Source organism: Sminthopsis crassicaudata, chromosome 4, assembly GCF_048593235.1.
Source record: "Sminthopsis crassicaudata isolate SCR6 chromosome 4, ASM4859323v1, whole genome shotgun sequence".
Taxonomy (NCBI): Eukaryota; Metazoa; Chordata; class Mammalia; order Dasyuromorphia; family Dasyuridae; genus Sminthopsis; species Sminthopsis crassicaudata.
In genome coordinates, this window is record NC_133620.1 from 55,071,386 (window position 1) to 55,094,487 (window position 23,102).

General features: G+C 37.5%; 1 protein-coding gene and 1 long non-coding RNA gene across 10 annotated transcripts in view; one reads left to right on the plus strand and one right to left on the minus strand.

Annotated features, from left to right (window-relative positions):
- LOC141541911 (uncharacterized) overlaps positions 1 to 17,421 on the minus strand; it is an 84,262-nt gene extending 66,841 nt beyond the window's left edge. For all 6 annotated transcript variants that reach the window (XR_012481941.1, XR_012481939.1, XR_012481940.1 and 3 more), the window contains exon 1: positions 17,001 to 17,421. This is a non-coding gene — a long non-coding RNA (uncharacterized LOC141541911). The remainder of the gene's footprint in view (positions 1 to 17,000) is intronic.
- POU2F1 (POU class 2 homeobox 1) overlaps positions 16,070 to 23,102 on the plus strand; it is a 232,011-nt gene continuing 224,978 nt past the window's right edge. The window contains exons 1-2 of one of the 4 annotated variants that reach the window (XM_074266503.1): positions 16,101 to 16,157; positions 21,583 to 21,720. In XM_074266503.1, the coding sequence (XP_074122604.1) occupies positions 21,714 to 21,720 (7 nt within the window). In that variant the 5' untranslated portion in view covers positions 16,101 to 16,157; positions 21,583 to 21,713. Of the gene's footprint in view, positions 16,158 to 17,413; positions 21,721 to 23,102 lie in introns of those variants that run through there. The other 3 variants (XM_074266501.1, XM_074266507.1, XM_074266505.1) reach the window with 3 other exon arrangements.

Sequence of the window (23,102 nt, forward strand, 5' to 3'; positions counted from 1 at the left end):
TTTAAATGTACTTTATTATATATTATTTTGTATCGTGCATTTGTCTAAGTATCATATCTATCAGACATGTCTTTATGAGAAAGTTGTATTAGCTGAAATTTTACAACCAATCCATTATCCTGATATAGCTAGCATTTTGTGTTTGGCTGTTTAATGACTTAGTTTTTTAATGAATATATAAAATATAATTTAATCCTTTATAGATGCCCTATACAAGATAGATATTCAATAAGCTGTTTAATCGAATACCCAAAGGTTATCATTATGAGTCTTAATAATTGTATTATGCTGAATTGTAGTAAGTGAGATATATAAGGTATGCATTCCCTATAGTAAACTCTACCAGAATACAATGTTTTTGAGTACTTATTTCTGTTTTGTAGTTTCCTCCCTTGCTTTTGTGCTTTCTCAAGTATAGATTAAACTGAGTGGCTTCTGAGTTTCTTTTCTTATGACTTTGCTAAGCTATGGAACTCTACAGAGGCCACCTTGACCTTTGGTGCACAATAAGTTTTCTGCCGCATTGCAGAAATGCCCTTGTGGAGTAAGGAGCAATGATTTGTGATCATAGAAACAGGTGAGCAAGATGGTCACAGCCAGTGGCTGTGTATTCAGGGATGCCTTAACAGGGCCTCTCACCTGGGAGGGAGCTGCTGAATTGCTGGATTGGCTCTTCTCTCATTGGCAGATACCATGCATAGGTAAAACCCACAAGCTCTGAGTGGTGATTGGGAATTGCCTACTGTTCACACGCTGATCACCATTGCAAAAATATATATCAACAAGGCTGTATGGCATAATAAACTAGAGTTCTTTTCACACTCTTGAGTCTCCCACCTCATTCATCTTGCCTCTGAGAGCAAAGGGCTCATATGCCATGAGCTCTTAAAAGACAGCCCCAACATGACTTTATGAACCTTCTCTGATATTTCTTTTCCCCTAATAGCAAATAGCAAAGTTTGTTAATTTGTCTGTGAAATAAGAGTACAAAGGTCTAAGAAAGGTTTGAGGGAACTCTCTTATAAGTCCAGCTCCTGACTCTTGAACTCAACATTGCAGCCTGATGTAATGGAAAGTTTTGGAGTCAAAAGGTTTGGCTTTGACTTAACACCAGTGTTTTTGAGGTTATTGTCATTTACTTTCTGTTTCTTAAATATGTTCTGAAAAGTTGTTTGCCAAATAAGACATTTCCGCCAATATGTGAAGTGTTACATATGATTAAGAGTGAGTCATTTTACCACAACTTGGTCAACTTTATTTTACTTCATGAAATCATAAATTAAAATTGTCAAATATCACCATGAGCCTGAATAAAATCACCTCATTAGCTATAAATTTTAATACTTCAGAGTGTAACTTATTTGAACCTAGTCTTAATATTTACATTTATTCCATGTGAATCAAACAGAATGACAACATTCTAGTGCTATGCCTTGTTATAAGAGAGAATGCAAACAATATCATTTAAATGTTATCCCTTATTACAAGCAAAGCTTCCCAGAAAATTAATTTGAAAGAACACTCCAATTCAGTGAATACCAGAAAAGTGTACCTCCCTTTTCCCTCCCCCACGCCTCCTCCCCCCCACATAGGATGTTTTCCTTTTTAGGACAGGAAGGCTCATTTTAAAATAAATAAATAAACAAAACCCAGAACTCCTAAAATGCACAGCATGAGTTACAGGGAAGACTGGAAATCATAAATGATGTGAGTAACTGTACTTGATTATGACATATGGAATCTTCGTGCTGAATAAACATCTTCCATTTCTAGTATTATATCATTCAATTCCAGGAAACCATTATCATAATCTGAAATAGATAAGTAGGTGAATGGCTACAAGAACTACTGGGCAGTCAGACTTACAGTACCAGGTTTTATTTCTTCTGAATTGTGCTAACGACTAAATTTTAAGATACTACAGTAGAATTTGAATTAATTGGTATGCTCCAAGAATGATATATCCTGGTTAGTTGGATTTTATGGTTAACTGAAGATTATAGAGATAGTTTTCCCCTTCAAATCTTCCCCAACTTTGGGTTCCAATATTTATATTTTAAAAATCCTTCTAAAATGTTTTAGGCCACTTTTTTCCTTAGAAAATATGGTAATGAAAATCATGTAAAATTTTTTGAATGACGAAGGTTTTTGGAAGTGTTTGGGGGATAATAATTTTGAACATCAATAATTATGGAAGATTATTATAGATATAGATGTAGAAGGTATAAGAAATGAAATTGAATATGTATGGATTTAGGGGAATTTTCAGGAATTTGCTTTAAAACAGAAAAGGACTAAAGCCCAACACATAACTTTGTTTTCCCGGGACTTTTCTCTTTTTGGCTATATGAAAAAGAAATGTCTTGTTAAAATAAAATATTGTTTAATGGATGTTTTATCTTGATTTTTAAAAATATTCTCAACACTTCTCATTGGGAGGACCTATGTTTGAATTGTAGCTATTCTCTTTACCACCTTTGTGCTCTTGGACAAATCAAATAGTTAGTATTCAGTTAGTACTCACAGAATACTATTAGTATATTAGTACTTAGTACTCATTAATATTTCAAATCACTTAATCCCTCTTGACCTCACTTTTCTCATTTGCAAAATGATGAGATTGCATTAAGTGACCTCATTCACAGACTCTTTCCCAGCCTAACTCATCTTTCTCATAAGCCAAGTACACACTGAAATACAGTTGTAAATTGACATGTGGAGTGATCTTGTGGCCTTTATTTATTCTATAAACTTCTTTTTGCCTAGTCCTGCAAGACAGATAGTAGCTTCTAGACTAGCTTTGCCCCAGGTTTAAGAAGCATGTTAGAACAGATACTTTACAAACAATACTAATGCAAACAAGATTAGAAGGGAAGTAACAAATTGGGAAAATATTTTTACAATTAAAGGTTCTGATAAAGGTCTCATTTCCAAAATATATAGAGAACTGACCCTAATTTATAAGAAATCAAACCATCCTCCAATTGATAAATGGTCAAAGAATATGAACAGACAGTTCTCAGATGATGATATTGAAATTATATCCACTCATATGAAAGAGTGTTCCAAATTACTACTGATCAGAGAAATGCAAATTAAGACAACTCTGAGATACCACTACACACCTGTCAGATTGGCTAAGATGACAGGAACAAATAATGATGAATGTTGCAGGGGATGTGGGAAAACTGGGACACTGATACATTGTTGGTGGAGTTGTGAAAGAATCCAGCCATTCTGGAGAGCAATCTGGAACTATGCCCAAAAAGTTATCAAACTGTCCATACCCTTTGATCCTGCAGTACTGCTATTGGGCTTATATCCCAAAGTAATAATGAGGAGGGGAAAGGGACCTGTATGTGCCAAAATGTTTGTGGCAGCTCTTTTTGTTGTAGCTAGAAACTGGAAGATGAATGGATGTCCATCAATTGGAGAATGGTTGGGTAAATTATAGTATATGAAGGTTATGGAATATTATTGCTCTGTAAGAAATGACCAGCAGGAGGAATACAGAGAGGCCTGGAGAGACTTAAATCAACTGAAGCTGAGTGAAATGAATAGAACCAGAAGATTGTTGTACACTTCAATGTTGTATGAAGATGTATTCTGATGGAAGTGGATATCTTCAACATAAAGAAGATCCAACTCACCTCCAATTATCAATGATGGACAGAAACAACTACACCCAGAGAAGGAACACTGGGAAGTGAATGTAAATTGTTAGCACTACTGTCTATCTACCCAGGTTACTTACACCTTCGGAATCTAATACTTAATGTGCAACAAGAAAATGGGATTTACACACATATATTGTATCTAGGTTATATTGTAACACATGTAAAATGTATGGGATTGCCTGTCATCTAGGGGAGAGAGTAGAGGGAGGGAGGGGATAATTTGGAAAAATGAATACAAGGGATAATGTTATAAAAAAATTACTCATGCATATATACTGTCAAAAAATTATAATTATAAAATTTAAAAAAAGAACAGATAATGTATATGCACAGAATGAATGAATGAAAAAACACTGAGCATTTTCCATAAGCAAAGCACTGTGTTAAGTGATAGGGACTGCAGGAGATAATCCTTGTTCTCAAGGAGTTTACATTCAAATGAGAAAGACAAAGCATAGAAGAGGCTTCTACAGAAGCTACACTACTCCCTAACTACAGTTAGGGAGATAAAAAGAGTAATGCTTCTTTATTCATGTGATTCTCACTGCCAAAATCCTATCATTTTTCTGATGCTGAATTGTTTCATGGCATTAAGCACTTGAGTGCAGAGGACCACTTTTTTGGCTTAAAGACTCAAGGACAATTGCCAGGTCGCTTCTCCTCAAAGGCCTATGGTCCTCCCAAGGTCTTTGAATATAGAGTATTGGTCTGTCTCTACCCGGATCTTTGGGGAAAGAATAGTTAGGATGGTGGTGATATTTCCGTTCACCTGGGCCAAGTCACTTCCTGCACTTCCTTCAAGGTGCCTGGTTGCCTTATCTGGACTGGCAGTCTCATAGGGAGGGGATGGGACGATCTCTTCACCATAGGAGTTACTTCCCCACATTATGGCTGCAGGATCTGAGCCAGAAGCAGGACCATTAGCCTGAGATGCTGTCATTCTCAGAGTTCTTGGGTACCTGTTTGTTAATGGCACCTGGTCAAAAACATTGGTATTACAATTACAAAACAGTTCTCACACAAATAAAGTTAGCTCTAAATAATTGGAAGAATATCAAGTGCTCAAGGGTAGGTCGAGATAACAGGGCTGGAAAAAATATAACAAAATTCATCTGGAAGAACAAAAGATCAAGAATTTCAAGAGAATTAATGAAAAAAAATACAAAGGAAGATGGTCTAGCTGTACCAGCCCTAAAACTATATTATAAAGCAAGTCATCAAAACTATATTATAAAGCAAATCATTAATTTAGTATTGACTAAGAAACAGAGTAGTGATCAGTAGAATAAGTTAGGCTCATAGGACACAATTGTCAATGACTATAGTAATGTAGTATTTGATAAATTCAAAGATTCCACTTTCTGGGATAAGAACTCATTATTTGACAAAAATTCCTGGAAAATCTGGAAAAGAGTATAGCAGAAACTAAGCATTGACCAAGAGGCTTCATTATTTAGAAATGAAGGGTGATACTATAAGCAAATTAGGAGAACAAAGGATAATCTACCTTTTAGATCTATGGAAAAGAAAGGAATATAAATGGCCAAAGAAGAATTAGAGGACATTATGAAATGTGAAACAGATAATTTTGATTCCATTACATTAAAAAGTTTTTGTACAAACAAAAACAATGCAGCCAAGATTAGAAAGGAAGCAGAAAGCTGGGGGGGAATTTTTACATCTACCTCATTTCTAAAACATATAGAGAACTAAGTCAAATTTACAAGAGTATAAGCTATTTCCCAGTTGAGAAATGGTTAAAGGATATGAACAATTTTAAAATGATGAAATTAAGGCCATTTCTAATTATGAAAAAAATGCTCTAAATCATGATTGATTAGAAAGATGCAAATTAAGACAATTCTGAAGTACTACTTCACACCTTTCAGATTGGCCTAGAGGACAGAAAAAATAATGATAAATATTGGTGGAGATGTGGGAAAACATGAACACTAATGCATAATTGGTGGAGTTTTGAGATGACCATTTTGGAGAACAATTTGGAACTATGCCCAAAGAGTTATCAAATTGTGCATACCCTTTGATCTAGCAGTGTCTCTACTGAGCCTGTATCCCAAAGAGATCCTAAAAAAGGAAAAAGGACCTACATGTGAAAAATGTTTGTGGTAGCCCTTTTTGTAGTGGCAAGAAACTGGAAACTGAGTGAATGCCCATCAGGTGGAGAATGGCTGAATAAGTTATAGTATATGAATATTAGGAATACAATTGTTCTACAAGAAATGAGGAGTAGCTTTAGAAAAGCCTTACATTAACTGAGTAAGGTGAGTAGAACTAAGAGAGCATTGTACACAGCAACAAGAAGATTATGTGATGTTGAACTGTGATGGACTTGGTTCTTTTCAACAATGAAGTGATTTAAGGTAATTCCAATAGACTTGTGATGGAAAGATATAGAGAACTATGGAGACTGAATGTGGATTAAAGAATAGTATTTTCACCTTTTTTTTTTTTTTGGTAGTTGTCTTTTTACTTTTTCCTTGTTTTTTTCTTTTCTTTCATCTTTTGATCTGATTTTTCTTGTGTAGTATGATGAATATCCAATATGTTTAGAAGAAGTGTATATCTATATTGGATTGCTTGATGTTTATGGGAATACAAGGTTTTGCAGAGGTGAATACTGAAAATTATCTTTGCATGTAGTTGGAAAAAAGCTATTAAGAAGGCATTTTAATAAAAAAATAAATACAACATGACCTTTAAAAAATTGGTGTTTTATACACACACACACACACACACACACACACACACACACACACACTCCTTGAAGAACTGCTGTGGTGGGCCTCCAAAGTCTATTTATGTACTAAGAGGACCCTTAGTTCTAGATCTAAGTATGGATTAGGACTATCTTTTAGTTCTGGGGAATCCTAGTTTCTAATGAGAAGAACTTGGCTCCATTTTTCCATATTCTTTGGCCTGTGAAACACCTATCCCAACACTTTGTTGATGATTTTACTCATGATTAGGTTATGGTTCTGTGTTTTCCCCAAAACTAGAAGAAAAAAATACTCAATATATAATATGAATCAGGTACGAAATAGGTAATTTGTTCCTATACTCTCCATAAGTACAGGAGAAGATAGGAGGAAAATAATTTAGAACTGAAAATAATAAAAATAAAGTAAATAAAACAAAATTAAATTAAAACTAATTCTCCTAGTGATCTATTTGGAGGAAGATCTTCAAATACAAAGAAAAAAATGTGAATAATATAAGAAAACACTGAAGAATAAAATAATGTGTTCTAAAGAGCAATGGAGCTTGGGATGCAGTCCAAGGTAACGTATCTTAAGTATAAATGAAAAGGGTGGACATTCAATAATAAAGAGGCATCAAAACACTTTTAGAAAGAAAATTGGATCTGAAGAGATTATTTGCTTCTTGTATATTTCTCTCCCCACCCCCACCCCCACTACTCTAAAAGATGGTTAAAATTTCAATAGGAAAAGATGGGTGTGTGTGTGAATAAACATTAAGCAAAGGCATGAAAAAAGAAAGAAAGAACAAAACATAGTCTTGGCTGGAGTTTACAGTATATTAAGCTGAAAAACTATATTGAATCCAAAATGTGGAAGGCTCTGAAGAATTGGCTAGGGGAGTCTAGACTCAATTTAGTACATCATGGAATGACAATGACCAGAAATAAGGAAGTCAGGAACAATAGAGAAATATGTAGAGAATATGTAGAGAAATATGATGAATTTTTGACTTAGGTTGAGGGGAACAGAATAATTTATATAATAACAATTACATTGTAAAAATGTCAAATTTGAAAGGCTTGAGAATTCTGATCAAACAGTATTCTAGAGCACCAGTGATAAAAAAATATTACTTTTTTTAAAAATTGGAAGTTAGGAGAACATAGGAGAGAAAATAAATGCTTGTTAATTGAAAAAATATATATTTTTCAATGGATAAAAGGGAAAAAATGAGTTTAATTTTAGACATGTTGAGCTTCTACTACCAGAAGGACACCCAAATGAAGCTATTGGAAATGGGATTCTGGAGCTTGAGACTTAGTGAGAGCATGCCTAAAGTCACCTATATAGAAGTGAGAGGTGAGAATGGATGAGAATAATCAATCAATAAGCATTTATTAAATGCCTACAAAGTCAAAGGCTAAAAAGAGAGTCTGCTAAGATTATAACCTTGAGGAAGAAGAAAGAAGATCCAGAGTAGTAATAGAAAGAATCAGGTTAGGAGCTGTTATGAAAAATCAAGGTAAAAGAGAATGTCCAGAAAGAGGGGATAATCTTCAGTGTCATTTATTGTAGAGAAGTTAAAGAAATTGAGGACGGAGAAAAAGTAATTGAATTCAGCAAATAGTTCAATGAATATCTTCAAGAAAGGAGTTTCAATAGATTGGTGTAAATGGAAGTCAAACTGCTAAACACCAAAGACAGAACAAGTGGTGAGAAAGCAGAGGCAGAAAATAGGGTCAACTCTTTTAATAAGTTTAGTAGTGAAAAGGAAGAAGAGACATAACAAACAAAGGACTTTTGTAGCTATCTTGTTTTTTCCATTGAGAGATATTAGCATGTTTGTGGATGACTAGGGAGGAATAATGAAGGGGAAGTGATTAAAGATTCTAGAGAAAAAGGGGATGACATAAAAAGGTTTTGGTGTGGGGAAGTCAATAATGATTAAGTTTTGGTAAAAGTCTTTTGATTTCAATTAGTGAATGGACTTTCTTCCTTATCTGTCCAATGTTGATGATAACCTAATGAAATCAAAAAGCAATGTACTTGTTTGAATAAAATGTAGTAACATCCAATAGAATTAATCTACTGTTATTGACTATTTTAGCGGATATTAGCCTTCTTTTGTGTATGCCTTTGATAATTTGGTGAATCCCTTCTCAGAATAATGTTTTTGAATGCATAAAATAAATAGTATTACAAAGTAAACTAGTATTAATTTTTTAAACAAGTTTTTAATGCCTAGTTTATTTCATTTTTTATGGTGACTGTTTCCAAATTCTTCTTTCCTCAAGCCTACAAGCTTAACTCCCTTCATGAACTTAGAGCAGATAACTGAGCCAAAGCCTGACTTCATTAAAGGAGAGCTGCTCAATTTCTTAAACTTCTTCAGTTTTCACCAGTTCTTTCCTCCTTCCTTGCTAGAAGAATAGTATCTGTGTTCCTCATCAAGGCTAAACTGTGTTCTTGATTGCATTCTCTCCTGATTCTTCTATGATTAGTCAAGCAATTCTGCTATTTTCCATCTTCATTCTCTTCTTTTGAATTGGTTCCATAGATTGACTTATCCAAATCTCAAACATTAGTAGTAGAGTTTATTATTTTCCCCCACTAAACCTGTTCTTTTTGACTTCACTCATTTTATTAGTGATACCACTAAATTAATTCCTCATTACCAAAATTGCCTCCAATGATTATCTTTGACAATGATGTCCACCAATCTGCCTTTTAGGGAGAACCCCATTAAATAAAACATATGCATGTTTTATAAAATAAATAGAAGAGAGAAGACTATGGGGATTGAATGTGGATTACAACATAGTATTTTCACCTTTTTATTTTGCTTGCTTTTTTCTCATTTTTTTCCTTTTTGATCTGATTTTTCTTGTTCGGTATAATAAATGTGGAAATGTTTAGAAGAATTGCACATATTTAACCTACATTGGATTACATGCTATCTAGAGGAGGGGAGAGGTAAGGAGTTAAGGGAGAAAAATTTGGAACACACGATTTTACAAGGGTTAAAGTTGAAAACTATCTTTGCATGTATTTTGGGGGAAAAAACTGTTAGTAATAAAAAAAATAAAGATGAGAAAGAAGAAAAGAAGAGACAACAGAGGCATTTCATGGAGATTACCAAGTACATAGACTCTTTGTATTCCTAGCACTTAGCTCAGTAACTGACACATAATAGATACTTAATAAATGCTAGTTGATTAACGAATATGCTTCTTTTAGAAATTATTCTACATATTGAGAGTAAAATTGGTAACACTTTTAGAAATACAAGAAACAAAATTATTTCTGAAGGAACCATGTCAATTTGATACCTTTCCCAGGCTTTGGCACAAGTCCACAAAGACTAATGGAAAGGGAAAAAAGGACAGGAGGAGAGATATTGCTAGCTGCTCCTCTGCTCACCAGAAGAGCAATTTTATCCACTGCTGTCCACAATGAAAGGGAATATACACAAGGCTTCCTACTGATCTAATCCTCCAGAAGAGAATAGAGGCAGGATAAGGAGGGAAGAGCTAAAAAGATTCCATTTTTTTTCCCTGGGTACTAGGTAGATGGAATAGTGAGTTAATGATTCCAGAAAACCTGGATTTTAGCATTTTCACTAGTCAGGTCCCATGCTTCTTTTTGCATCCAGAACCCTTCATCTGTGCTTTCTTGAAGCTTAGCTTCATTCTAAGTTCTGTTAGCCCTGAAGATCAGTGAATATGTTTCTTTGCACCCCTTTCTGAGGAAAAATCAGTTTTTAATAAAAGGGATACTGCCTTATTTCTTACAAAAAGAAATCTTTTAAATCTTCCAAAAATGATTCTTAGTCTTTTCCTGACTGGATCCGAATGTGAAAGGAGAATGAAATATTGTTATGACAACTCCAGCCACTATACTGAACAGGCAGAAGGAAATTTGCTAGTTTATAATACCAGGGAAATACGGTCCTAACATTAGGGTAGAAATCTTGGCATTTATTATCATTGACTCTTTTTTCTTCCCCATCTTTCAGATCTAATAAATTACTAGATCCTATTGACTTTATCTTCATAATCTTTCCTTCATATTACCTCTATTCTCTACAATCATACTTGAACCACAACATGCTACTACAACTTACAACCATAGTTGGAATCTTCTGCTGCCATTTGCTTAGACTATCTCTACCCTTACCCTTTTAAATTATCTTTCCAAACTGATCTTTATACATACAGCTGATTATATCTCTCATCTGCTCAAAAATCTTCAGTTGTTCCCTATTAAGACTAGAAAAAGTATATTCTATATATATGTCTATATATCAATATAGATATTTATATCTATTCATCTATATCTATACTATACATGAATGGTATATTCTATATCTATATATTTCCTATAAATAGGAAATAATATATTCTCCTTCCTAATATTCACAATTTTCTACCATCAAATACCAAGACAAAAACCTTACGTTTTTGTCTTATCTCACATTATTACCCTCCATACACATTTGTGTACCTATCCTAGTACCTTTACTAAGATGGTAAGCTCCAAGAAGGAAAGGATAATGTTTTATGCATATTTATATTTTCTTTAGCACTTTACCTACTTCATCCCACCACCAGAATTACTATGGGGACTTTCTAGAAATGAAAACGTATTTAATAAATATATGACATATGATGGGCACTGAGAAATCAAATGTAAATTCAGATAGACCTTGAAGCTTATAATCTAATGGGGGAAATAATACATATAGGAGAGTGAAGGTCAAGGAAATACGTTTTGGTCTGGAAAGCCAGATATAGTGAATGAAATCGTAGAGCTCAGAGTAAAACCTTTTCCAACAGGAATCACAATATTGATTTGATTACTGTCCCTGGAGCAGTTAAAAGTAGGCTACATGTGTAGAGGTAGGAAAGACAGATGCCCTAGTACTTTTAGGTTTCTTGGAGGATAAATGAATGAAATGAGCAGCTAGTCTTGGGGTAGGTTCAATCTTGTGAGTGAGTTAGGTGAGTTTGCATAATTCACTCACTAATCAGGGTAGCTCAAGCCAAGGCAAAGGAAATAAAAAGAATAGATATTGAGGAAATGGAAACGAGGATAATGTTGATCAAGCTGGGCAGTTCATCCATAGGAAAGGGAGCAAGAAGTTTAGTGACACAAAGCAGGAGAAAAGACTAATAAAAAAAATAGGCACTGGACAGTGGTCACAGAATGGGCTAAATGACTCCTTACAAAAAGATATTGCTTCCTCAGAAACCAAAAGGAAGTTAAATGGAAATAAGTCACATTAGTAAAAATAGGGATTCCAAGAATGGAAGGGGATTGAGTAGACAGGATGGGGAAATCTTAGAAAGGCCTGCTTATTGTTTTGACACTGTGCAGAGAAAATTGAGTAATATGAGTCCCTAATGGTGATTTACTTGTTCTCTGAATTGCTTCACACCAGACCAGTTCAAATTGTACACTTGAAATGGTGGAGAAAAAAACAAGAACATCAGGAGAAGCTGGGGAAGGCTGGAAAAATGTGTCCCTTCCTTTCCCCTACCCCAATTCTTGAGAGGTGTCAGTGCAAAGTTAACATGAGACAAATAATAGTAAACCTAGTAAGGGACCCTTTTGTTTAGAAGCTGTTCCTGGAGGATACACTCCTTTTTGTCACCAATTCCAATTTTTATTTTCTAAGGAATAAGGCATCTTTTATCTACATTCAAAGTCCACATAAGTATCGGGGGAACAGAGGAGGAAAAACAAAAGGGGAAGTATAAATTTCTTCTAAGCTGTATTAGGAAATAAAATAACTTCTATATCAGTCATTCAAAATATTTTAGACAAACATACCTCCTCCCTCACAGAAGAGAGATTGGGAACTACTGGGACAGAATGTCAGACTATTGAATTCTCTTACTAAATTATTTTTCCTTCTTACAAATTAAGGTTTAATATGGAGGGGGTGGAAGTGAAATATGACTGAGGTAAGAAGATGGATAAAAGTTGAATAGGAAAATATAAATGGATTGCAATCTGTGGATAGTTTGTACTGTTAGAAGGAGTACTTACATTGATGAAATCATGTATCCATTGTTTTATTGATTGTATAAAACCTTTAAATTAGAAAATATGGTTCCTGAAATTTTTTGGATTTAGGGTTAAGACTAAAGAACATGATCCCAGCACCAGTCCTGAAGTCAGGAAGACCTGAGTTCAAGTTTGATCTTAGATACTTAACACCTCCCAGCTGTGTGACCCTGGGCAAGTCACTTAACCCCAAATGCCTCAGGGAAAACAAAGAACATGATTCCAAGAAAAGTGGGAATTACCAGGAACTACTTTCTTTCTTTCTTTTTAGTTTGCTTTTTAATTAAAGTTTCTATTTTCAAAATCTATGCATGGATAATTTTCAACATTCACCCTGGAAGAACCTTGTGTTCTAAATTTTTTCCCTTCTTTCCTCCCCACCCCTTCTCCTAGATAAAAAGTAATCCAATATATGTTAAATAGATATAATTCTTTTATACATATTTCTACATTTATTATGCTGCACAAGAAAAAATCAGATCAAAAAAGGAAAAAAAATGAGAAAGAAAACAAAATGAAAACAACAGCAAAAAGAGTGAAAATACTATGTTGTGATCCACACTTAATTCCCACCATCTTTTCTCTGGGTGCATGCGGCTCTCTTCATCACAAAACCCAGGAACTGCTTTCTAAAAATGACAATAATAAAGTGAGTCTGGAAAGCAGGATAGCATTTATGTGCAGGGAATCATTTTTAACTTTTGGATAATCTTGAATATACAGTAGAGTGATATAAATTCACTTTTGTATCCCAGTGACTTCAAAATTCCTATAGTGTTGCTTGCTGGAGCTCTCTAAGATATATCCATTCTTTACAGTGCTGTCATTACCCACTGAACCCCTTTAAACTCTTGCCCAAAAGCCACAAGAGAAGCTGAGGTATATTAGGGATGATCCCTAGTTCACCCAGAGAAGATGATTCGAGCACCAACTGAAATTACCATCCAGTAATACTATCAGGAAACATTTGGATGATTCCTATTTATGCTCTTCAGTGGAAAGTGAGGAAGTCTCCATTATACTTACTTGGAAGCAGGTCCGTCCTAAGCTTCCATGTTCTTTTCTAGAACATCCACTATGAATATCCCAAGAAGGAAGGGCAAAAGACAATGGGAGAACTGAAGTGCTGAAGGAAGTATCTTGTGTAAGACAATATAAAAAGTGGTAGAATAGAGCAAAGTATAGAATTTGTTGCCTTCATATCACTTCCTGTCTTCATGTTTTAAAAAGGTAAAATGATTAATTTCTCTTTGGATATATTGAGTTTGAAATGTCAATTTGGCATCTGGAATGCACTATGCTTGGTGCTGGTAAGGAGAAAGAAAAGCTGAATAAAATTACATCACTGAGCCCTGCCCGCCCAGAGTTTGTAATCTGAAGCTAAATTCATTACATGTTGATTCAGTCCTAAAAATTATCTTTCTTCAAGTCTTCCAAAGATCCATGACTGTATCTGTATGGGCATTCTAGTCACTGAAGTGATCAAGGCCTCCCTGCTTCAGCAAAGTTTCATGGATGTCTGTGTTCCATACCTACTTCCCAGATCTCTACGTGGGTGGCCAACCTTACTAACTTTAATGAGGCTTGAACAACATTTCTGCTGACAAGCCTGAAGCTCTTCTAGTTTGATAGGATCAGTTATGTTACCGCTGGCATCGTTTTTGAGAACCCAAGTCACAAAGAGGCATTTAGAGAGGATTTTTAATAGTCTGTTCAATTTATCTTTGATTTTTCCGAAATCTTTTTAAAAAAGTTTTTTACTTTCAAAATGCATGTATAGGTTTCAACATTAACCCTTGTAAAACTTTGTGTTCCAAATTCCAAAATCTATCTTGCACAAGTTGAAGGGCTATCCCTTAACATTTATTTGCTGTCAGTGTGGACAGCTTTTATGAGCAAGTACAATCAATCCATTAAGCAAAATCGCATGCTTCAATATAATCCCAGGGATGATTTTAGACAGGTAATGTAGCTCCTTTCTTTTAAAAAGAAAGAAACTAAAGCCCATAGAAAATAAGTGATTTGTTCAAAGTTTGTTGAAGTCCAGTCCCCTCCCCCACTTTTTTCCTACACAACTAAATTTTTAAATTATCCAAGTAAATTCTCACAAGAATTGATTTTTTCTCTTCTCCAATGCAGACTTTGATCTGCCAATTTTGAACATCCTAATTTCAGTGAAATGAGTCTTCAAACAAAGCAAACCCCTAGATGTGTCTGAAGATTTAGTTCAGGCTAAAATAATTAAACGTTTGAGTTCCGGCCAAGGACAGCTTCAGCTCCAAAGGAAGAACCTTAACAAAATTAGGAACTGAAAAAAGATGTTCACCACGGAAAACCTTCCGTAATTCCCCCCTCCCCCGCTGTTTGTGCTAGGGCTCTCAGAGATAGAGACCCCAAGGCTTCCTCCCGGGAGCTCATTCTCAGAGGGTTACTTTTCCTACAGGTTCCGGGCTCTACGTATAGCGAGCTCCAGCTCCCCGGCGGCCTTAATATCTGTGCTTCCTCAAACTCTTTATTTAGGTAGAGAGCTGAGGAAGCCGACGTTTTTGGACCAGAAACTAAAGGGGAAAGCCAGTCAGCAAGCATCAATTAAGCGCCTGCGGGATGGCAAGCATCTTGCTAAGGGGTGGGGATGCAGAAAAAGGTTAAAGACATATTAGCCCGCAGGCGCCTTGGGAGCTGGCAGCAAATGCACTACAGCTCAGTCGGTCTCTAAACTCTCCAGGGTTGGGTCAGCTGAGTGTTTGGGGGCGGGGACTAAGTGGGGGATTCAAATTTAAAGCGGGATGAACCACCTGAGGCGCCACAGGTGAGAGCCAGGCGGGAGTCCGGGGGCGTGCGCGCAGCGCGGGCACGAGCACGCTCCCAGTGCGTCGGGTAATCTGAGGCGCTCCCTCGGCCTAGGAGCCTGAGAGGGAAAGTCTCCGTCGCCTTCGACCTGTGGGGCCGGCTGTCTTGACCCCCTTGCACTTTTTTACAATGTAGCCCACGAGGTTACGCTGCGGCCCATTACAGGGAGGGAGAAATTGGCCTGTGAGTCCCTCGCTCCGCACGCCAATTCCTCGTGTTAGTCCACAAACTTCCCTCCCAAAGCTGGGGCGGGCAACGGAACTCATGTTTTGCTCACGCCAACTGCGCAAACGCAAATGTTTTAGGAGTCGCCTGAGTGAAGGAGGGGCGGGAAGGGGAGGAGGGGAAGAGAAAAGAAAAGCCACCGAGAACGAAAAACCTACACAAGTAGCAGCCGAGAGGAGAAAGACTGCGCATGTGTATGTCCGATCCCTTTTAGGTCCCCGAAGAGAAAGTGACGCAGGGACCCGGAAAGTGAAGGGGGAGGGAAACGAGGGGAAATGTGAAGAGGCGCGAGGCGGGGAGGCGCAGGCGCGGAATCGTGAAGGCGGGCGGGGTTGGGGAGAACCCGGGCTGTAGGCGGAGCAGAGTGAGCATCAGCCTCGCGCGCCCCCTGGCGCGCGCCTGGTGTGAGGCGAGAGAGCTGGGCGGGGAGGGGGGGAGGAGGAAGGGAGGAGGAGGAGAAAGTAGAGGGAGGAGGCATGGAGGGCGGGAGGGGGGAGGGGAGCAAGGAGCGAGGGAGGGTTTATCGACCGGCCGATTTTGGTTAAAATATTCAAAATGGCGGACGGAGGAGCAGCGAGTCAAGATGAGAGTTCAGCCGCGGCGGCAGCAGCAGCAGGTAATCATTACAGCATTTTACATATTCATATTCATACTCAACCCCGGCTCCCGCTGCCCCCCCCTGCGACTTAGCATAATTTATTAGTACTCAGGATTATTATAATTAACGGCGGGGAGATGGGGGGCCGGGGAGCCTGTAGCCCCCGCCGGGCGCCGAGCGAAGGGGTAAAGCGGCTCCGTGCGTCCAGGCGGAGGGGAAGACAAGGGGCAAAGGGGGAGGCCAGCCACCTGGCTCCTCCAGCCCCCGCTCGTCGGCAGCCCGGCCCTCTCGGCGGGGCTGCCGGGTCCGTGGCGGCGGCGGCGGCGGCGCCGGGGGCCGCGGGTGCGGACAATAAAGACATTTTACATATTCATCAGTGATCGGCCGGGCGGGTGGCGGGAGGCTGCGCCGGCCGGGGCCGGGGGGCCGCCGCTGCCGACCCGGGGGGGTGTGTCGCCGGGGGAGGGGGCGGGCGAGCACAATGCCGAGGACCGGGGGAGGCGGCGGCCGCAGTAGGACCGGGACCCTGCCGGGCCGGACGCCCGGTCGGGGGTGTGGAGGGAAGCGGTGCCCGCGGCGGGGGGCGAAGGGAGCCCCCGCGCGTCGGTCCACCAGCCCGCCCCGCTGCACGTGGGTCTGAGGTTTAAAATCCTGGGGTTACTCCTTCCTCCTACCAACCTACGCGCTCCCGCGGCCGCGTCCCTCCACCCCCCCACCCCCGTGCCGCGAATGACCCGGGCTTGGGGGTCTCCTCTCGGGGCGGGGAGGTGTCCGGGGGTCAGCGTGGGCCGGCAAGGGGGACCTCGGCACTGGGGGGCGTGGGACGTGGAGCGTCTCGGTGTCGGGGTGGGTTTGGCTCACCTGGTTGTGGAAGGTGGAACCAGGAAGAGCCACCTGGGCAGGAACTCCGGAGGGACTTGCGTCGCCGCCCCCTCCCCGCTATTCCTTGGCCTCGGGACCGCAAGCTCCAGGGAGGAGGACTCCTGGGTCCTTTCCCGGACGTCCCGGCCACCTTCGTACAGTTTGGGGGAGGGCACTCAAGAGACTCATTTCCCTGTCTTGAGGGTGGGGGGGGGGCTCGGTGGAGGCGGGCCAGGCAGCGGGCAGCCCCCCAGCCCCGGGACGGGCCGCTCACTAACTTGGTGACATTCTTGATTGCTCCTGGTCTGCCTGCTCGGAGTGTCGGGACGGAGTTGGAGGGCTGGGAAGGGGATTTCCCTCTCTGGTTTTGTGGCAGTTCATGCTCTGCCCGGATCTCCTCGGCTAGCTCCCTCTCGGTACCTCTCTCATTTGAATAATGTCTAATTCGGGGAGGTTTATATTATTGAAATGGCCGCCTGCCTTTCCCCGCCTCTCATGTTTAGTAATTCAGACCTTTAATAACAGCCACTCACAGCCCAACGCCGTGTTTATATTTTACATTCGCCCCATGTGCTTTTGTGGTTCGATATGATTCTTTTTTTTTTCCTTCTTGGCAATCCGCAGGGCTCCAAGATCAAACCCAGGCTGTGCTGGGAAGGGAAGGGGGGAGAGCTAGGCCTTGGCTCCTCCAGCAGATGCCTAGGCCTCATATTCTCTGCCGCTTGATTTATTTACTAATAACCAAAATGACTCCCCCACCAACTACCTCTCCTACGGACACACACTTCACCCCACCCCCTGCGGGCAAAACAAAACCCCCTGGGGGCTTGACCGGCCTCCAAACCTCGGCGCCCATTGCTAAGTAAGAGGCTCTGGGATGTTTTGTTTTCTTTTTAAAAGGGGTTTTCATGTAATTTGTAGCAGGCTTAGGTATCTTAGAAAAAATGGCTTTTTTCCCCTCATTTTTAGGGGAAGTTGGGACATGTAAAATTCCTTCATCCTTTAATATGGTTTGTTTTGGGGTATAGTTATTTCTGTTTAACACTTTCACTCCCTGAATGATCTTTTTTTCTTGTATTTGTAAAAATCAGTATAGGTTTCCTAGAGGATGTGAAAAATCCTAAGATTTTTATACATTTTTAGTAATAGTGAATTTCTCAGTGCTATTTTCTCTGTAAATTAAACGAATCATTTTGTGCTTTTGAAAGTTTTTATTATCAGTGTCATCCACCAAAATCAATACCTGATACTTAAATGTAGGAAACACTTGAAAATATTATACCAATTGGGTAAAAATTTAGGGAAACACACACACATCTTGCCTCCGTAGTCTGGTAAAATTTGGTATTCTCTTCCTCTTCCAAAATGCTCAGAATTGTTTCAACCAAGATTTTAAATAATGGTGTTATTTAAAAAATAACAGTTTTTGGAAGTAACAGTTACGTTGATTTAGATTTCTTCCTGGGTAAATTTTCATTTTCATTTTGTTTTGTAGCTTTTTAGTAATAGGATAAAATAATAGAGCTTCTCATTAGTGACCATCCATTTACTTTTGGAGGAAAATAGTAGACAGAAGACCTTGGTTTTGTTTTTGTTTTTGATGTCTTACAGCATCATGGAAACATGTCAAGAGGCTTTACATTTAGCTCCTGGCAGTAAGCATCAAAGTATGTGTCCTTAATTTGTACCAAAATTCTTGATTTGATTGACTTAAAGCAATTCAATTTTCAAATAACCTGTTCACTTTTCTTTTTCTTTCTATTTTGCTCCTGGTAAAGACAAATTCTGAATGCTACATAAAAGGAAATTGTCTCTTTAATGAGAATGTTCAGGTGAATAACTACTTCAAAGACTAGCAGGATGATTTTGGGTGATCAAAAAGCAGTAATATGATTTAATTCCTTAAATAGTGTATGTTTTTGTATCCGTTTCCCAATATGTGGTCAAGCTGATGATGTCATTGGGCAGAGGACAAGGTGCAGTTAATTTGATTTATTGGCCTGAGGTGAAGTGTAGCAGTGAAACCTTCTCATAGGGAAACCATTTATCTCAGGACAATTTCCTTTATAGCTGCAATTTAACCACTACTGAGACTGTAGATATTTTATCCAAGATGATAAAAATGTATATCACATTTTAGAAACAAAATTTTACTCCACAGACTAATATGAAAAAGGAATAATTGTTCAATTTTGGCCTTGTATTTTTGTATGGCAGAGCTGAAATATGACTCTTTCCATGGTTTTGTGGAAGTAGATTTCCCTAAATTATCAAATACAAGAATTATGTTAATATAACAATCCCAGATCTAAAACCACCCTTTTCAAAGGATTGTTTTAAACAGATTATGTTCCTAAAGTAACGAAGTATACCATTTTGCTTTTAGATCTCTGTAAGAACAGTGATCCTGAGAGTTAGTGCTGTACATTTTTAATACATTGAAAATAGTTTTATTTAAAGTAGATTAAAATATATCAATCTCCCTTGATTTTTAAAATGAATGGATTCTCCACCCCCAATTCTTGTTAACAGTCTGGACTCAATTTTCCCCCTTGTTTGGATTAGAAATTTACAAAATATCTTTTGTTAACATAGCATTGCCCCTAAAGATTGTCTGAAATATTGATAACTTGGAGTTTTTCTACATTATTTAGTATCTGTTAATTCCCAGTCAGCATTGCCCTGAGGTGGAGGTAGGGGGGTGGGGGAAGGCTGGAGGCAGAAATGAAGTACAGCTCAAACTGGCCTATCGACTTTCTCATGTATCTCTGAGGCCACTTCCTATAGCTTTCAGGAAAATACTATGCTTTCCCACCTGTAGTATCTCTCCGTGAATTTAGATCTCAAATACAATATAATAACAATCTAAATTATTTGATTTTTTAAAAAGGGTCTTAAAGGCAAAATATATTTTTGTCTCTTTTCATCAAATTGTTGAAAGAATCTGGAAACTATTGTCTTGCAGCCCTTTTAAAATAGTGTCAACTTATTAAATTTACGAAAAGAATAATACAGATTTCTCATACTGTCGTATATTGTTGCACATTTTAATTTTACTGAGTTGTAATTGATGTGAGACCAGATCTAGATGATTGTAGACTTAGGTTATTTGGCAGATGAATTTCCTTCAGATTTATTACTTAGCAGGATACTCAGATAACTTAAGTGTATTTATAGTGGCGTCAAAAAGTTCCATAAGTTATTATGAAATTGAAAGTTTGAACGCTTCATTAAATGACTTTTCTAAGACTTTTCCTTTATGGTCTTATTAAGAATTAAAAGACTTGGAATTTTTTTTTCCCTAGCAACCATAACATTGGGTTAGAATTTAGAATTTTAACCTTGTTGGAGAGTTTTATGATCTCTTCTTTGATAAAAGAAGAAACTTAGAATCTAACTTGGAAGTGAATTGCCCACTATCATGTAGCTAAGATGAGATTCCCTGTCATCCCTCTAATTCTAGCTCAGTCCACTGTACCCTGCTGCCTCTACTAAAAACACAAATACATCATTTTTGAGTTTATTACCTTTACTTTGCTCTGTAAACAAGTTTAGACAATCAACCCTCTTAAATTACTAGAATTATGTTTCCTAATAGAGTATCATCTCTGTTTATAAACCAGCTAGCCAGTGAGAAACTGTCATATTTCTAAGTGGTGTTTCTTGTTTTATGTTCATGTTTTCATGGATTTCTTATTCCTTTGTGCTTGGAATGCAGCTGGGAAAAAAGTAGTGATTGCTTTATTCTATTAGATGTAAAATTGTTTTCACTGGTCACTTAAAAAATTAAAGGTATCTTTTCCTAGGATGCATTAAAATTATTTTAAAAATACTATGACTCATTAATTTGCATTTAAAGAGCAGTAATTTTATTTCACTTGAAGAGTTTGTACAAGGATTACAAGTTCAATAAAAATAATAAACCTGTTCATTATGGAGCCCTCTATTTTCCTGGGATGCATTTCTTCATAGTAGAATTAAGGTTTGAGTTTTGAAAAATTGAAAGGAGTATTGCTCAGAAGGTGGATTATTTTAAAAGAAAACAGAGGAAGCATGCCCTCTTTTGGTCACCTGTGGGATTTTTAAAAACAAAACAAACCATTGGATCCTGCTTTATTTTAATATAAAAATATATGAAATATGCCCCCCCTTTTTTTTTTAATTTTAAAGCTTGGCATAGCATGCATAGTTAGTTATTTCTTTCCTTTTTTCTAGATATTTCCCTAATACTTATTCTTTATATAGGAAGCTTAACAGAATTTTTGACCTATCCTTATTCTATTCTCTAAAGTGATATTTCTTACATGGCAGTTCTGATACATATTTTATCTTGGTTCTATGATAGAACTAACATCTCTTAGAGACATAATCTCCTTTTTCCTTGATTTTCTTTGTATTGTCTGCATTTTACTCTAACTCTATTTCTCACTTGTAGCACTCTATCTGATGAATTATTATCTCAAGATACTCCTTCATACCTTGTTAGGAATGGTTACAATCAATAGAAAATAACAGTTTACTTCTTTTAAATTAGTACATTTTTTTTTGCTAATTATGTACATTTTTGTCATTTTTTTTCCAGAAGATCATTGCATAATTTTATAGCTTTGCAATACTGTTTAGAAGCACAGTGGTTTTGTTCTGAATTGAAGAATTTCTGATCGTGATCCAAACTTGCACATTTTTCATCAAGAATTCTAAGAAAAACAGACAATGAATGGTATGGGTAAAGTAGAGCCATTGCTTGCTTTAATAATCCTCTTTAATTTATGTTTAGAATTTAGTTCTATACATTGAATTTCACACCTACTATCAAATGAAGTTCTCTACTAAAATGTATATGGCTCATGAAGTTCTTTCTATTTTCATTTGATAGCTGGGTAGTTTACTGAGCTTTGGAAACAAGAGCTCTTCCTGATAACAGTCAGTGACTACTGCATCTTGTTCCTTTTATTCTCTGCAAGAAAATAATAAGGTTTTCAGTGTTTTCTAAGTTTTGCCTCATAAATGTAATGATCAGAATTCTACAAATTTCCAAGTTAATCAGGATTATCTCTTAAGGAAAACCTAGAAATTCAGATAAAAAGGAGACCTCGATTTAAAAGACATTTCTAAACTGTATTTTTTTTAGTTGAAGATATGTTCTGAAAATTATTATGTAAAAGCATCTATTTCTCTGCCTGTCCCACTCAGATATACAAAGATTGTTATTCAGTTGGCAATTTTGAAATTTGAAGGCAAAAAAATAAAAAATTTTTCTAGCTCGCCTATCTTAATTCTCTGTAAAAGATTCTTGATACTTATGTTGGAATTTGAATTGTTGTGTACAAAAATACAAAAGTAACATAATTTTCTTTATATATAATCAGAGTTGTTTCCCTTAAATAATGAAGAAAACAAACAACATACATATGACTTGAAAATAAGCATTATGTGTAGCGTTTATTTTTGATTATTAAAAACTTGGCTTCCCTTGTGTTCAGTTGCACTACTTCATGAAGGACTAGGTTTTGACTAATTAGTTTTTGTTTATGGAGTACCCAAGGGAAAGTATTCTATCAAGATAAAGTGTGAAATAATTCAGTCACTTTACTGCTTGCTTTTTTTGTTGCTAATACTACAGTTTTCTTTCTTTTTTTTTTTTAATTTTAATTTTTTTTATTTAGAATTTTTTCCCCACAGTATATATGCATGAGTAATTTTTTTTTATAATATTATCTCTTGTATTCATTTTTCCAAATTATCCCCCCCCCACTCCCTCCCCTAGATGACAGGTAATCCCATACATTTTACATGTGTTACAATATAACCTAGATACAATATATGTGTGTAAATACCATTTTCTTGTTGCACATTAAGTATTAGATTCCGAAGGTATAAGTAACCTGGGTAGATAGACAGTAGTGCTAACAATTTACATTCACTTCCCAGTGTTCCTTCTCTGGGTGTAGTTATTTCTGTCCATCATTGATCAACTGGAAGTGAGTTGGATCTTCTTTATGTTGAAGATTTCCACTTCCATCAGAATACATCTTCATGCAGCATTGAAGTGTACAGCGATCTTCTGGTTCTGTTCATTTCACTCAGCATCAGTTGATGTCT